Here is a 17,312-nt window from a genome sequence, read left to right on the forward strand (position 1 = left end):
GTCCCGTGTAGGGACGAACAGTCACAGCTAAGAAAGTAGAAGTTGTGACACCAACTTTCACAAAATTAAGGCAAAAAATAATCACAGTTGGCAATCACAATCACAATCACAATTTATACTTTTTTTCATGTCTCACTGACCTTGAGAAAGTGTTGTGATTGTGAGGTGATTACTTAGTTAACAATATTTGGTGATTATGATCAGGAGCATACTTGGAGTTGGAGTTGACAAAGGTTAGGCCCTGATTGGAAACTAGTAGCTGGGATGAGAAGTGGCAGCTGCCAAATCCTGGATATGGCAGTTACCACCTCTTATGTCAATTCCATGCTTTAGGGCCTGTTTGAAATCTAGGAACTGGGATAGGAGTTAATGCATTTGGCCAAAAGTTTGTTAAACTATCACACTGTTTGAAAACTGATGGCTGGGATGGGAGTTGATGCATTTGGGATGGGAAGTGGCATTGTATTTACACTAAAGCATGGAATTGACAGCTGCCACTTCCTGAAATGCCACTTTCCATCTCAGCTACTAATTTCCAAACAGGGCCAGTGTAAAGACAATGTCACTTCCCATCCCAAATGCATTAACTCCCATCTCAGCCACCAGTTTCCAAACAGCCATCAGGTGGTAGTTTGACCAACAGTTACTAGATTCCAAACAGGCCCTTAAGCACATTAAGGACATTGTGAGCAGAAAATTTGACAATTTTAAACGTGGAAGGAAAATTTTTGGCACCTTATTTTGCAAATTATCAACTTGTAAAGTAAGTGGATTCTTGATTGGTTAAAAGGGTAGGTCGCTAGGACAGTTGATCATCTGACCGTTGGATATGACCGTTTGTTGAGGAAACTGGTAAAAAATGGATAGAAGAGCAGGACGAGTTCGCGGGTATTTTTTAAAAAACCTTGAGAAGGAAAATTCCTGCAGCTTCAGATCTGAATGGAGTTCTCTTCCTTCTCCCCCATGAGAGCAGATTGTGTCTCCCCATCTTCATCTCCGCCCACCCCTCCTTCCCCTCTTCCAGTGAGCACCGGTCCTGGTAGCCAGAGGTACTCCTTTTCGCCTTCCCCATCGCTGTCGCCACCTTTTTCTCCTCCCTCTAGCCATTCATCGCCACAGCATCCATGTCCCTTGTTGGTAGATCCGCCGGATAATACTCCTCTCCTTCAGCACAATTCGTCGCCTATTGAGACGGCAACTTTCTGGCTAGACGCTGTAGTTGACAAGTTGGCAACAGAGCGGTCCTTCTTCAATGACTGGTAAGCAGCTATCCGTTGTGATATGATAGTGAATGATGAAATCCCTGTGAAATCCTGAATTTTCTGAACCCTTGCATGTCATACTATTGTTTGCAAGCTATGTCACATGGATACGACTGTGAATACAACGAGGATATGCCATTTTTATGGGAGCAGATTTAATGTTTGGGGCTCACACGCCTCCATTATTAAGATGTTTCCAATATGACTAATAATATAAGGAGATATGCAGCATAGCATCCGTGTGACATAGACTGCAAGTAACATCCGGAATCAAGAAATATTATGGAGCTTTGACAGCAAGAAATCATACTCTTGGATGCTGCTGAAAATCCAAAAAGATCCAGAATTTCGTGTGTTATGGTAGTAGAAGGAAACTATATCGGTAAGGAATTGTTGAAATATCCAAATTCCTACCAACCATAGGGTTCTGTTTGGAAGCCTCAATCGGAGGTACGTTATGGTTTCCCCAAAGCTCTCGTGCTCTTTGACCGTTTGGTACTAGAGGTGTTCCCAAAACACTGCATCCTAAAGAGAGTTGGCATCCTCGACAACACCATTCACAAGAGGATGTGTTTGGCATAGTTTAAAAACCCGTCCTGTTGACCCAGTGACTCAGTTGACTTGGCCCAGATCGCACTCACAGAGTCAAAAAAATGTGTTGAACTCAGTTTTTACAAAACTTGGCCGGGTCATGGGCGAGTCATGCATATATATTATATGAAATATAATATACATATTATGTATATTATATATAAAAATATGATTATACATGTATTAAAATTTTATATGTTAAATATATTATAAAAAATATCATATAATGCATATTATATATAATATATTGATAAAATATAGATATTATATACTTTACATAACATATAAAGTTAACATGACCGGGCCGAGTGACGAGTTCACTGGGTATTAAAACCATGGTTTTTGGCAACTCCATCCTCGACACCACATTTTAGCAAAGCCATATTTTGGCAATACATGCAAATGCTGCTTGCACCCTAATGAAAGGCTCTCCCAAACAGAGAGTAGATATAATTGAACCAGGTTTAGCCACTCCACCCCTGGTTGTACCGGTGGTGTTTGGGCATTTCAGCTATTTTACTTATGTATTTTTAGAGAGAGAGTCAGCACATTTTCAAGTCATTAGAGAATCATAATTTTACCTTTCTACAAGTTAAATTAGGAAAAAAAAAGTTTCCAGCTTTAGCTAAATCTAGCACATCTAGTAAGGACCTCATCTCTGAATGGTATAGCTCGAATCTATCTTAATCTCTGAATGGCAACAAAAATGTTGGGCTTAAGTTCAATCTGCATAGATTTTGGAACAGTTATATTGAACCAAAGTCTGCTCAAAACTGAGCTCTCCCAATATGTCCAGGAGACTTCTTGATCTCCATCTGATAATGTTGGGCTTGAAACTGGAGTCAGGGTTATTTCATCAGATTGTGAAGGCATGTGTATATATCATCCTAGCCAGAAGCAGCCTATCTAAGGGACCAGCACGAGTAGGTTGTAGAGATGTTAGGAAGTTCCACATAGTTTGTCTCATGCCCTCCTTTCTCTGCTCTAGTGACTAATGACTGTGCGCATGTTTGCATCGATCTCCCCAAGTTCTCAATGCATGTTAATGGTATACGTTGTGACTTGTGCAGCTTAAGATGGTTGTTTCTACGATGTTTTTGCTGTTCATGTCCTTCAATGTTCATTTAGAAATAAGAAGAAAGAGTCGAACAAGCTCCCACAAAAAGTCAATTGAATATACCAGCTTGTGAAGGACACTCAAAGAGACAGCGTCGTTGCCAAGAAAAAACCAGATTGCATAGATTGAATTTCACCATGGGCTGTTGCAGATGATTTAGCAATATCTCTTTTATAGATGGAATAGTTTCTTATTGTTACAAAATGAAAAGTAAGGTATCTGACTCCTAAAAGCTGGTTGGTTTTAAAAATAACCACAAATATGAAAGCAACCTGCCTGATCACTTTTTCCTTTTTTCATTGTTTTTAAACCGGTTTTGCCTTTAAGACCTCACATCTACTACCATCTCTAAGACCTCACATCTACCTTCATCTCTACAACCTCTCATCCACCACCATTTTTACGACCAAATATCCATCATCTCTACAACTTAGCATCCACCTTAATTTTGACTTTTTAAGTTCAATAAAAATAATTTAGGTGATTTTGAGTTTTAAATTTAAGTCACTTGTAAAATACTTTAGGCGGTATCCCATACACCATTATCATCACTACCCACCACCTCTAATCCCAGAGCAGATCCAGTGATCGGTCCTGAGTACTTTACATAATACAGTAGTGATTTTCTGTGGCCCAAGTACAGACCTGTGGGGCTTGGCTTCCAATTCACTACCATCTTCATCACTCGCCATCTCCAATCTGCCATCACTCATCACCATCTCTAACACCGACTCCAATTCGCTACCATTTTCACAACTCCACCACCTCCCTTCTACCAACACTCGTCACCACCATCACTACCCATCATCTTTCATCTACCATCCACCACTGCAAGTAACAAGATGGCGGTGGTGAGTTGTGAGGTCATAGAGATGTCTGTGGATGTGAGGACTCAAAGGCAAAACTGACAAAAAATAATGCGAATATTAAATAAAAAAAGATTGAAAGCTATTTTCATATTTGGGGTTATTTTTAAAACCTAATAATATATGACAATCAGCTACATCATTTTCCTTTACAAAAATTTTGATATTTGCCAGACAAGTTACAAGATTCAAGACTCTCTTTGTTTTTGCCACAATTTTCTCTGTAAATGAGAGGAGTTGGACAATCGCCAAAATTCTACCATAACTAAGAGGCAGAAGAGACCAACTTTTATATAAAGTTTTCTCCCATGTAATGGTTCTAACCCTCTGATTTGTTGTTTCAAAACTGTTGGATGTCAATGACTCCATGACTGTATTTGGAGCCAAGGAGTTACCGCTCCTCGCTAGATTCAAAGCACAAACATGTAAGAGCTTGTCCAAAAGGATTCGCACCCCTGATCACGTCTCAAAAGCACGCCAGTTCAATCCTGTGAGAAAATGTTCAAAATGTGCAAATATTAAGCATAGGAAATACTCTTTCAATGAGAATTCCCCATTCCCTGGTTCCCACCTGGTAAGCCAAACACAGCCCAAGAGAAAATTTAGGACTTTATTGTTTTCGGTTTTTATTTTTTTAAATAAAAGGGTCTGTTTGTTTTAGGTAATTTTCATGAGAAATTGCCCAGCTAATATTCTTTTCCCTCCTTTTTCCACCATGACCGAAACAAACATCCAACCATCACGATAAAAAAAAAGTGTCATACTGGCACAAGTGGGCCCCAGTTTTTATTAAACACCTACAACTTTTCAGTTTTAATCCTTCCATTTTTATCACCACCAACCACTTTCACAGGTTAATCCTTCCATACGTACCTCCCCTGTACGAAGGAACTTTCATGGGAAGGTTAAACCTCCATGACAGAAATAGGCGCTCTTTCCCAAGGCCCTTCCCCTTCTAAGGGAATGAAACAAAAAAATGCCCATAAGATTGTTATTGCAACCTATTCAAATTTTGGCCATAGCTTAGGATGTTTCAGCTTCACCCTTCCACAAGCCACATTCAGTATCCGAATGGTCCAGAATAACCAATCGATTTAACTCAAAGTATTCCCAAACAAGTAAAACCAGCTACAGTTCCAACCATGGGAAACACTAGTAAGAATATAATATTCAAGTAAATGGGATCATGGTCTTAAACAATAGAAACGTAACGGTTGCTGTTTGAGAGACTTTCAACTAAAACCTGAAGTCCAGCAAACAAGGGTAACAATACAGGCTCAGGAGAGCTTCCATACCAAACAGAACTTCCAGAAGAAATTCCTACATCTCATCAACCAAATTCACAGGCGTGATTAGGCATAAGAAAAAGATATTCACTGGATGTAATGAAGAGGCTTCACAGGTGAAGCCTTGAGAGTTTTTCCCCATGCCCATGGGACAAAAGTACTCTTTAATTGCAGAAATTATAAATATGAAGGGGTCTGGAAGTAATCTTTAATTGTAGAAGATATAAATATGACGAGCCTAAGGTTGTCAATGGTCGGGCATCCGACCCATCAATGATGCAACCAACCTCGCCTAAATAACCAAGCATTCCCGTTCAGAGTTATATAAGGTGGAAAAAAATGGAAACCCGAACGGTACACACTTGTTGCTCTTGCCCAGCCCGCTGGGTTGGATCTGATATCCAACAAAAAAGCATACCTCAAACCCAACCCACTTGTTGCTTGGGTCCGGTTCTAGTCAACCCAAATAATACTGTGACTTCAGGGTTTGGGATCAGGTCAGCTGCCAGACAAGAACCTGACCAGTTGACAGCCCTAAAAAAGTCTCAACCTCTCGAGCTAAAGCAGTCATTTGGCCAATGTCCCAACTAGCCCGTGTTCCATGTACATCTAGAACAGCAAAAATGCAGTCACACAAAGTCTCCATAATAGAACAGAACCAAAAAGTCACACAAAGTCAAGCATGAATACAAAGTCTCGAGTAATTTGGCCAGACCTCAATAATAGAACAGAACCAAAAAGTTTCAGTAATCGAAAGGATGACCAAAAAGTTTCAATAATCAGAGCTAGTAAATGGAACCAGGCAACTATGGCAAGTACAAGTATAGCCAAATAAAAGTTGGCAAAAGCACCGAATACCAGTTGAGCCCAGGAAGGCAGGCTAGCGAATTCATCACATTCATATATGCACATTCCAGCAAACAAATTCATGCTCTCAGGAACGAGAATCAAATACACAACCAGACCCACCATCCATGCGTTCGCATGCTCCATGAATGCTTAGACACCCCCACACTTCACGCAAGTAGTTATTTTGAGCAAGGTTGTTAATGTCCTTGCATAAATCAAGCAAGTGAACCGCATGGTACCGAAATGGCAAACAGGAGAGTTCTCAAGGGAACACAATTATCAAAACCAAAATCAACTGCTATACACAACAAAATGGATGCTGCTGCGTTTGTATTTAATTTACAAGCAATCATGCTGCGGGTGGGGGGGAGCAAGAAACTGGAGGGTCACCAACCACCACAATTCAACAAACCAGACGTCAGTAAGCTCTTCATATTAGACTATTAGTACTCTGATAACCAAAAGTAAAAGAATTGGTAGGAGATAATCAACGCCAATACCATGTCCGCCTGAAAATTAGTTGGAAATGTCAGGTTATCATCAAATCGGGCAAGTGAAACATAGATACAAGCATATTTTTTCAAGAAAGCAGCTAAAATGCAGTCCTAATAAGCATGCTTCTCCCTGATATCAAAAAGGGAAAAGTGAGGAATCGGTTTGAAAGCAAAAAAAAAAAATGATAAGAGAATTGAATAGGAAGCTAAATGAAAATCAAACAGAATCCAGATAAAAACTGAAATGAAGGTAACTTATCAAATTTCATAGATTTTTTTGTGCAAGAATTAATTTTCTGTCAAAATCTAACAATGACATTTACCAATTTAGAGAAAGTACACAAGTGGGTGGAAAGCACGAGGAAAGCAAATGAAAAACATAAAAAGAAGCACAAGTATATAGGAAGCATGCAAGAAGCATAAGATAAACATAAGGGAACTGAGATTTCCATCAAGTTTTGAAAGCAATGAATATCGTGCTTCTGGAGTTTCTATGAAGTGCTTCCGGAGTTTCTAGGAAATGTACTTCCCACCTATCTAAGAAGCTTCCGGTAACTCTGGTCCTGCCCTTTCTTATAACAAGTAATTTTAAACTTTTTAGTTTCTGCACAACTTCTAGTAACCATTAGTGCATTTTATCCAAAGATTCTGCTGAAAAGTGAAAATAAGCACTTGAGAGGAAAATTTTCATAACTTTTATTAGGAAACATTTCAGAATGATGCAGGACATTTCTCTTTTTTTCATTTCAGAATGGTGCAGAACATTTTCTTTCATGTTCTAAGGGAATTTGAACAAAATATAAAAATGACCAAAGATATCCAGGAAAAGAACCATGAAGAATATTGTATTCCTTCTCAAACAATTGAGTAAAAACTTTTTTCAAAAAGAAAAAACAAGTTTGCGCCCTGTCTGGAACTGAGAAATGAAAATGTGCTAATGCTCAACTGTCCATAAAGGCAAGCACAGCATTTGGTGCTTGAGACTGGTCATGTTTGTTTCTCCATTTTGAACCATGATCCATGAAACATAACACAGAATAACCCAATGTACCGAGCTCTTTATTGCTCAAAATTTTACAGCCTAGCACAGCAGAGATTTGGGCACCTGGATGTCCATAATGAGCAGTGAACTATGTTGGGAGCAACTGTCCAATTTATGGCAATACCTGCCATCTTCTGAGATGGCAAATTTCAGTATTATATCGGATTATTCCAAAATCAATACTATCTGCACTGTTTATTAAGCTCTCATGCAAAGAATATTTTGTACAAGTTTTAAGATCTTAAATCAGATCCTTGTTTCATACTCTAATTAGTGAGAAGCAAAATAAAGAAAAAGAAGTCTCATAAAGATCAGCAGCATATACAGTAATAATGCTTCAGTGCAGAACATATGAAAGAGAGATCGTGAGAAAAAGACACAGGGACCAATAACAACCACATTAACGCACAAGATCATTAAGAAGAACTGGCTCACCTAGATTTCCAGATGTCTCCAATGTGGGCAATGCAGGTAGTGACATTTCTGTGTTGTTTAAGAAAATAACTGTAAGTTCTACACTTGTCAACAGCAGCAATTTGGGTGGGAGGGAACTGATATTGACTATTGTTCAATTTACTTACCCGGAGCGCACAGAGTCAAGGATGAGAGTGAAGAAGAAGAAGGCCATGGTGCAGCAATATTGTCACTCAAGTCACATGTAAAGCTAAAACCCGTGGAATTGTCAAATATAACATCAGTAGGTAAACTCCGAAGAAGGCAACCTATGTCAAAGTAGTCCCTTTTAAATGAACTCTCATCTTCCAAAATAACAGAATTAATCATTCTCAATATGCAATATGAACACACATGCATACATGCATGCATACACTGACACTCACTCACACATTATTCGAATGAGAAAAATATAAAAAATCAAGCACATGTTGGAAAAGAAAGTTTACAACAGACCTTGCTGTCCAAATGCTGTCCCCATTGCAAGGTATGATATTATGCACATAGAAACATGATAACAAAGTCAGACAATACAAACAAACAAACAAACAAAAAACCATTGAGCAAATTCAAAATAGAGAATGGTTCTTAAAGTACCTTGCAGACTAAAATCTTTCAAGTCGATGTTGCAGAGTTCATAAACATCAGTCATCACACCAGCTTTCTGTAACTGAGATCCAAAAAATGTAGCACAGTTTAATGCTTGCCTGTTGGTGATCAACATCTGCTTCTGTAAGGATGCAACATAAGTATTTAAAGAGCTACAGCAAGAAGAATTTGGAGAAGCCCTATTGCTGCATGCTTTAACAACTGAAGTAGGTTCTTTGAATTCCAATGGACAAACTGCAAAAGAACATACATAGTTCATAAAAAACTGGATACCCCAGTCAAAAGGAAAATTGACTCAAACTGAACAAAAGAAATCCCGATAGATTTTCAAATTCCAATGGAAAAAATACTAAGAAAGAAAACTCCACTCACTAACCCAATGAAGCTACCCGTCTTAAGAATATAAAAGAGAGTATATAATTTTGAATGTTGTATAGCATCCATACAACAGACAAAAATCCAAGAGGACAAGCCTACAAATCAAGAACTTACCAATACTGCAAGGGGATATCAAAGCAGTGATGAAAGCAAAAGGTAAAATGAAAAATAAAAACTCCCATCACTAATGCTTCCTAAACCAATCATGCAGAAAACAGAAAAGTCAGATACATAACAAGTGATCCCTAAACAGATCCTACAAGTGGGAAATTGTATGTGAAGCAGAGAAATATTGTCCAACCCATTCAGGTGATACCTGAATTCGACCAAATAATGTATAGTTGGATAAGGTTCAAGATATGTTGGGTCAAGAAAATGAGAGTCAAAGCCGATCCATGTACTAAAATTATGCACCTTTATTTAAAAAACACATGCAGAGTCAGGTCAGATTGGATATCCAATAAAATCAAGGTCCAAACATAACCCATTAATACACTAACTCAAGATGCACATACGGCCAATAATCTGGCTCCAGCAAAATCAGATGAAAAAAATAGAAGATGCATCCCTCACAAATAGGAACTATGGAGAGCAAAATACCCAACATTTACATTAAAATGAAGGTTAATCCCTGTGTGACAAAGTGTAAAGATCACTATCAATCTAATTGATTTCAACACAGAAACTTGAGTTCCTTTCTAAGATGGTATAATATGGTACAGTAGTAAGATTTGGCGAACCCAGGACATTAAAATTGCATTTCCATGAACTAACAAATACTAGTCTACAAGTATCAGAAAGTACCACCGCATACCTTTGTTCACTTTACATCCAAACAAAATCCTAAATGCAGTATTGGCAGCATCAGCAGAGAGGTTACTTGAAAGCCATGCATAAACAACCCCTTTACAATCATTCAAGATATCCGTCTCTGAGGTCCCCCCAAGTACGTTGGCATTTGCAAGCAAGGCTGAACCACTCAAAGACAGACGAACTGCAGCATCAATAATAGCAGGTTGACAAACAGGTCTACAGCATTCCTTAAGTGGGTCAACCGCACTGCAAGCATCTAGCAGTTTAGTTGTATTAACAATTTTTTCAAATGTGGTTACATCCTTCACAGGACAAGAACCGCCTGTAAGATTAGATGATTTGACAGAGCAAATAGAAGGAATCGTATTGTTTGCCCCTCTGCTAGCTAAAATGCTCATAATATCTGAGAAGCACTCATTAGCTGCAGGATCTTTCAGTACCAATAGGCCAGTGTCTACGCTGTAGTTGCCCTGGAAGATATGTAGTAAAGTGCGGACCTGGGGGCAACAAATGACGTTAGCAACAAGTGCTGCCAAAGGTGCAGAACAATCAGATGCAGTTCTGTCCAAAATATTTGAAATGGTGGAAAAGTTTACAAGGCACTTTCCTGCACAAAGAGCACAAAAAAAAATTAAGGAGCCATTATAACTGTTCAAAACAAAACTCCAAAGATCTCGGGCTCAAAGAAAAACCTGTTAATAGTGGATTGTATGTGCTTGGGAAGGAAGGATACATTGGTGGTAATGGTTCAACATTATAGGGGTTCTGAGGGACCACTGCAGGTGAGATTTCAATCGGACCAAGCGAGGCCATGGGTGGAATCGATGGCACCAGGTTATAAGTAAAATGTGAAGCAGGAGCAGCAGGAAGCTGGACTGCTATTCCATCCCGAAAACCAGATACCCAAAATACAGACAACAGAAACCATTTACAGAAGGAACCTGCACAAGGGTTGCACATCATACCACTGGTGACATCCCATGAGCAACTCTGCCCAAAACTAAATTTCAAAACATTGTGACATCTTCTACATAGATTAGAAACCACATCGGAGACTGATAAACTGGATACTCTAAAACTAATAATCAAAAGAAATAGATGGGAAGACTTGGCAGTTTCATTGACAAATATATCAACACTTTCTATCATGATAGTTTGACAAAATATCACCTATTACAATTAGATAATGTTAGCTGAAACTACACACGTGCACAAACATGTACACACACAAATGCATGTGCACACAGACACACATGCGCGTGCACATGTGCATGTGGTAAGGGATGGGAAGCAACAGGACAGAAGGGTGCAGCATGCACATTCAGGTCATAAAACTTGTTTGCTGCGGTTGAATTTAGGACCATTTCATAGCAGTTCTTTTTAATATATCATACTAATACTAGAAGTTAATGTTTACAATGCCAAGTTTGTATTCCAGAATGCTGACAGCACTGATTCAGCCAACTTTATTTCACATTGTCAACATACACATTAAATATATATCCAGTATCTATACTACTGTTTTGCACATACAAACTTTTAGGCACACAAGCATACACAGCACATGTCTACCTCTACAGGAGAACTGAATGATTGCTCAGATTCCAAAAGCAAGAAATTATAATCCATTTAGTTTGATCCAACTTAGTGATGAATGTTGAAGAATTTGCTCATGTGAACCTAGTTACTGTTTGCAAGTTCCCCAGGATATCATATAAAAGACAAATATCCTAGAAGTTTATGAAGAATCAAGCATAAAACACATAGATAGCCTCCAGTACCTTTTAGTTGAATTTCCGCCTTACATCGCCCCATAACGTGTCTCTCTCCTCTGAAACATCGACATCCACCAAATTTTCACGCAGCACTATAGATTCCATGGATGACCAGCTCAAACATTATCCACTGTTTGAACATAAGCGTGAAAGAAAATAAATATGCCTTCATTTTGTTGATCAGACCAACAATGAGTAGCAGCTAAACAACTAACACAGACTTTCTTTGCAGATACATAATTCAGATCAGAAGATAAACGAATTCAGAGATTTCTGTGAAGTGTTAAAATGTTCATTATTCTTCCAAAGCATAGCCCAAGGCTTTTTCTTCTTTCCTTTAAAAGGAAGATGATAAAAATCAGCTAAAGCTAACACTTGAAAGTTGAAAGGCTATTTTCTAATATGACTCCTTGTTGGGTAAAAGATCAATGCCCACCAAGACACCACGTCTTGGCACGCCGACCACTCTCGCCCTTGCTTCTCACGTCTGAAAGTGTATACTATGCTCCTATTAAATAAGCTACTCAGTGATAATTTCACACCCTGACCTACAGTGTTCAAATCCAACGATGCACACCATGTTCCTCATAAATGTCTAGACACCCAACATACATACATGATACACAGCATCTTACAAGTGATACTGGTGCAGCAAAACAACAAAAACTATAGGATACATATGCATGTATTCATTGGTGCATGTGCGGTACATGTTATGCGGGCTTGAAGACACACAAAGGGTGCATCATCGACAAAATAACAGTACGTTACAAACACAACCGCTACTACCATAACAGAATTATCACTAGAACCACCAGGATCATTGCCACTGGTCAATATGATGTGTACCAACCTTAACCTTTCCTGATCTACATGGAGATGGATATCCAGTTCTGGGTGGGATCAGGGATATAACAATCAAAGTCCTCTCAGAAAAACTCTAACCATTCGCAACTCCTATATTCAACCACGTCACCAACATTCGGTTGAGGATACAATTTACAAGCTTCAAAGTACCATTTATCACAACAAAACAGCCACTGGGTAACGACAGTTGATATAAAAGAAAAAACACGACCAACAACGAGAAACAGAAAAGAGAAAACCACACAACAAACCATCAAACAACGATAATGGTGGTGCTTCTCACAGTGGTACTAACCACCAACGAAACAAAGCAAATAAAAAGAACGGAACCACGACACCAGCCCTAGCAATTTGCGGTGCTCCACACAGTGGTGATGGAGATCATGAAAGCCATAGATTCAACCACCAAAATACATAGAGGAAGAAAAAAAATCACGCTTCAAAAGTACTCCTCGTAAACCCTAAACCCCCGCATTAGCAAAAACGCAACCACTCAAAATGTAAAACAAAAAAAGTAACACCAACAACAAAAAAAACAAAAGACACCTCCCATCTTCCCCTTCCTTCGCTCGAAACAATCTCCCGAATACTGCAGAAAGAAACCCCAGAGAAATCAAAAGAAAAGCCCAGAAATTTAGGGCACGAGCGTCTCTAAGGCATCAAAAGAGAGAAAACCATAGCCATTCTGCCACTGAAACAAAGGGCAGGCGGGGTACTCAGAGGAAAACAACGACGACAGGTATCGCAGCGTTCTCAGAAGAAGGAATGATCTAACCTCGAAGCGATGGGCTAACAAGAAGGAGGGCGCGTTGAAGCTCGTCCCCATTTCTCCTTCTCCTCCTCCTCCTCCTCCTCCTCCTCGTTCGCTCGCTCGCTCGTCTTGCTCGCTTCCTCTCTCTCTCACACACACATATCACACACATGAGTCACTTTCACCCTTTTATACCTTCGGATCCCAAGCAGGAATTCATTACGGTTTGGTGAATCATTGTTGGGTTTATCCTCTCGAAAATACCCTTAATTTTTTCACTTATTTACGAAGATGAAGTTAACCCATCATTCTTCCTAGCGTACTAAGGTCGGGTTTGGAGATCCGTCTTTCCGCGACTGGGACAGTCTTGGTGGGGTTTTGTAAGTATCGGGTTTGTCTTGTATGTCCATGGTCTGATAAGAACCCAGAGCCACCATAATGTTTGTTGTGTTGTAAGATGTATATAGGAGTGTCAAAGGTTCATGTGTCCGACCGACCCATCAAGGTGCACCCAAACCCGCATATATATATATATATATATATAGAGAGAGAGAGAGAGAGAGAGAGAGTAGTATCTTGGAACGGGTTTCTCTTCAAACGCAGTTTGGATGCGGTGTGTTATGTCGCACCTCCAAAAATTTTCAAAATGTGCGGGCGAGATCAATGTTGCACAAGTGTCCAAATTTTTTGGACACTTAAGCCGTTTGAAGATACGGGTTTCTCTCTATATATATAGAGTTCAGGTTCTGAGTTATGTCAGGCCAATAAAATGAAACCCTAAACCCAATCTGCATAATCTAAAGAGTATTTAAAATATATATATATATATATATACTTAAAAATACATATAAGGTACTCGAGTCCGATTTGAGTCGTGCGAGCTGAATATCTTTATTTGGGTTAAATTTTAGAAGGCCCAAATAATATTCGGGGCAACAGTTTTATGTTCATACCTGAAAAATTAGGTTTAGGTCAGGTAGAATACCTAACATAAGCCTAACATATTGGCAGCTTTGATGGTTTGTTTTTTTATTGTAAGATGTCAATGTTATGTATCTAAGTTAGGTGATAAGTCTCCAAGAGGATTTATTTTATTTTAAATGCACTCTACTTCTTTAAACATAAAATTATCGTAAATATCATTGTTCATTTTTTATGATTCTAACAGTGTTGAAATGATAATTCAGCGCAGTTCTAGTGAAGGTCATTGCTCGGGCTGTCAGCATGCAAATTAACATGGGTTCGAGTCTAGAGTGCAGCCACTTCTTTGTTTGGATAAGAAGGAGAAACCATCTTTATGTAATTCGAACGTCTGGTTATGGGCCGAGAGGTTCCGCATTGACAGTGGACTTGTTCGTGTAAAATTTCAAGAGTACTCTTCCTTTATTTGCTCGCCAATAATAATTTTTATTTTTATTTTTATTTTTATTTTTATTTTTTTTAGCTTAGGCCTTGTGACAATAGATGTACACCTAACTCATCATGCCTTAAGCCAACCCACCTGACCTAGCCAGGTATGTAAAGAGCCCTAATGGGCAAGAATTGTCACTTTTCACCAACAACAGAAAATTAGGTTTGACTCCTGTCTTTTCTGTCGGAGGAATGTGGAGTTTAGTTATGAAAAATAATAAATTTTTGCAGATCCAACTTTGTGATAAGTTGGTAGGGAGTTGCATGGAAGTCGATCCCTTGTCCTTGAGATGAGGGGTTGGGGGGCGTAACCCATTGTCATTTTTTTTTTAAAGGTAGTTATGAAATTTCACCTTAAACTCTTGTTGTTTGTATCCAACAGTAGATTCCATGTTGTGGTCGTGGACTATGGGTCCAATCCTTATGAGATCCAAACCCATTAGCAGCCTCGTCTTCTCGTACTGCTGAAAAATGGAAGGTTTGTCTTTGTCCACTTTGTGGCTGAAGTGAACCACTCAGGGGTGTTATGGTAATCTGGTAATGCTTAGTTTTTTGTACCCTGAAAAACAAACCCGTGTCAGTTGTGATTAAACTCTAAGCAAGGCGGTTTTGGGAAGCACGCCTTTAAAATAAAGCGAGAGGAGTGAGTGGGAAGAAAGAACAGACTGGAATCCAACACCACGCTCTTGGGCCTGTCAACGTACGGGTCGGGTCGGGTAGGCTGAACCCAAATTGACCCATTGGTATAATTAAGGTCTGGACCTAGTAAGATAGGTCCGACTAGCTAACCAGCATAGACCCACAAGATCCCAGTGATATGTAGATCCTGTCTGGGGGATCTGGTCATGTCTAAGACAGGTCCAGTATGAGCTGGACTAAGGGTGCAATGGATCGGATTCCATCCGATATCCCATCTGAGTTTGATATGTTATTTCCGGATTCAGATCCCTGAACTATGATCCGTATGTGCATTCATATTGGATTTGGATCTGTTAAATGGGATTTTTTTTTATTCAGATCAGATTCTGATCGGTATGGTAAGTGGGATCTAATTGTGATTTGGATAAAAATCAATCTGATTACATTTGTTACATGTAAATAGATTGCATTTTTACTCTCTCTTTTTTTTAACCGGATCCAGTATTACCACATATATTTTGGATCTGATCAGATCCAGATTTAGATTTAGATCTATGGTTCACATTTCGCACTCAGACATGATCTTGCCCAAACCAATCCATTTGCACCCTTAACCTGGAGGTGGGCCTGGTACCCGTGCCTCAATATCCACCGGTTTAGCTCATGTTGAAACCATAGATGGTCCCATCACATCCATTTTGCACATGGTGCACACCCCCTTTGCTTGACACACCATTTGTGTGTGTTTGTTTGTGAGACACACTAACACATACGAGACCATACATTGTATGAAAAGAGGGAGGGAGGGAGGATAAGGTGCAATGTGCCGCTCCACAACTTACCGGCCTTATTCCTAAGATGGAGGAGCTTGGATCAGGTGCAATCACATGGCACAAAATTTGTGTATTAAGCACATGATTGACCGCCATCAGGCCATGGACCCACAATTAGCATGCCCGGTCCCCAAGATGTTGGGTGATCAAGTGTTTAATGCACAAATATGTGTGCAATTATATTGCACCTCAATTTTTCACAAGATGGAGGGTGATCAGTTGTAGCGGCACACTAAAAGTATGCAATCACATTACATTTGATCTTTTTAGGAAAATAAGGGGGTACGTTGGTCAATGGGTTCATGTTGTAGGGACTTGGATCAGGGTGTTTCTCGTGAAGACAAGAGAATAAGTGAGAATAGATTGAGATTTACAGCTTGCTTCAGGGAGGATCCTCGATAGCAATATCGAGACCACTTCAGTGTTATGCTGCAAAAGCAGGGGTTATGAATTTAACCTCCTTTGGGTAGCCGTTATCCAGACCTAATTGTCTCATTGAACTCTCAAACATGTTGAAAGAGCCCACCATAATCCAAGTAGCAATTATCTCAATGGCCCACTACTCAAGTGAGTTATTTGATTTCAAGTGATACACATTTGGCCACATTGGGTCTGTAACATGATCCATCATCTCTCACCTTGACATAAATACCAGCATTTTTGCATAACCAGTACATTATGTATTACACTCATGACATTATGAAGTTTTACATACGCCAGTTAAATTTCTTCTTTATCATATATCTCTATCATGAGACTGTTAACAAACTACGTTATTTTTTTACCATGCCATAGATTTCAAGTATTCACCATTCATTGCATACTAAGTCATGCAATCCATTAATACATTATAGTGTGGGTCCCACATAGTCATGGGGTTCTTTGACTCTTCTATGACTATATCAGAGGCATGCACACAAACGGAGTAATATAGAATTTATTAATTCATAAAATATGTTTTGCCAAACATAGCAAATACTCAAACTTTTCAAATCTTGTACTCTCACTTTCCATATGCATTATCACATATTAATCACTATCTGATCATTTTAGATCAGCATATATAGATCCAAATAGTTATAAATATGACTCATCAATATCACATGGCATTTTATGCATGAAAACAAAATATTCCTTTATGTATTTATACAAACATACCATAGGAAGCATTATTATTTATCATTATATACACATAAATATCTTCACATGCATGTATAAAATTATAATTTTGCCTTCACTTTTTCAATGCATTGCATTTATACAATATTTGCATTAAG

At 38.9% G+C, this 17,312-nt stretch overlaps 1 protein-coding gene across 1 annotated transcript; it reads right to left on the reverse strand.

The window, feature by feature from the left end:
* Positions 1-6,257: 6,257 nt before the first annotated feature.
* On the reverse strand, positions 6,258-12,749 carry LOC149839026 (putative GPI-anchored protein At1g61900). The gene is made up of 9 exons (XM_090003972.1): positions 12,389-12,749; positions 11,542-11,665; positions 10,453-10,701; positions 9,762-10,367; positions 8,558-8,803; positions 8,417-8,431; positions 8,089-8,229; positions 7,943-7,990; positions 6,258-6,480 (listed from the first exon to the last, which is right to left on the reverse strand). Exons 2-9 carry the CDS (start codon positions 11,573-11,575, stop codon positions 6,407-6,409), a joined length of 1,413 nt encoding a protein of 470 aa, XP_089860098.1. The 5' UTR covers positions 11,576-11,665; positions 12,389-12,749; the 3' UTR covers positions 6,258-6,406.
* Between the last annotated feature and the right edge of the window lie 4,563 nt (positions 12,750-17,312).

This window comes from Nuphar pumila, chromosome 4, assembly GCF_984573655.1.
Source record: "Nuphar pumila chromosome 4, dmNupPumi1.hap1.1, whole genome shotgun sequence".
Taxonomy (NCBI): Eukaryota; Viridiplantae; Streptophyta; class Magnoliopsida; order Nymphaeales; family Nymphaeaceae; genus Nuphar; species Nuphar pumila.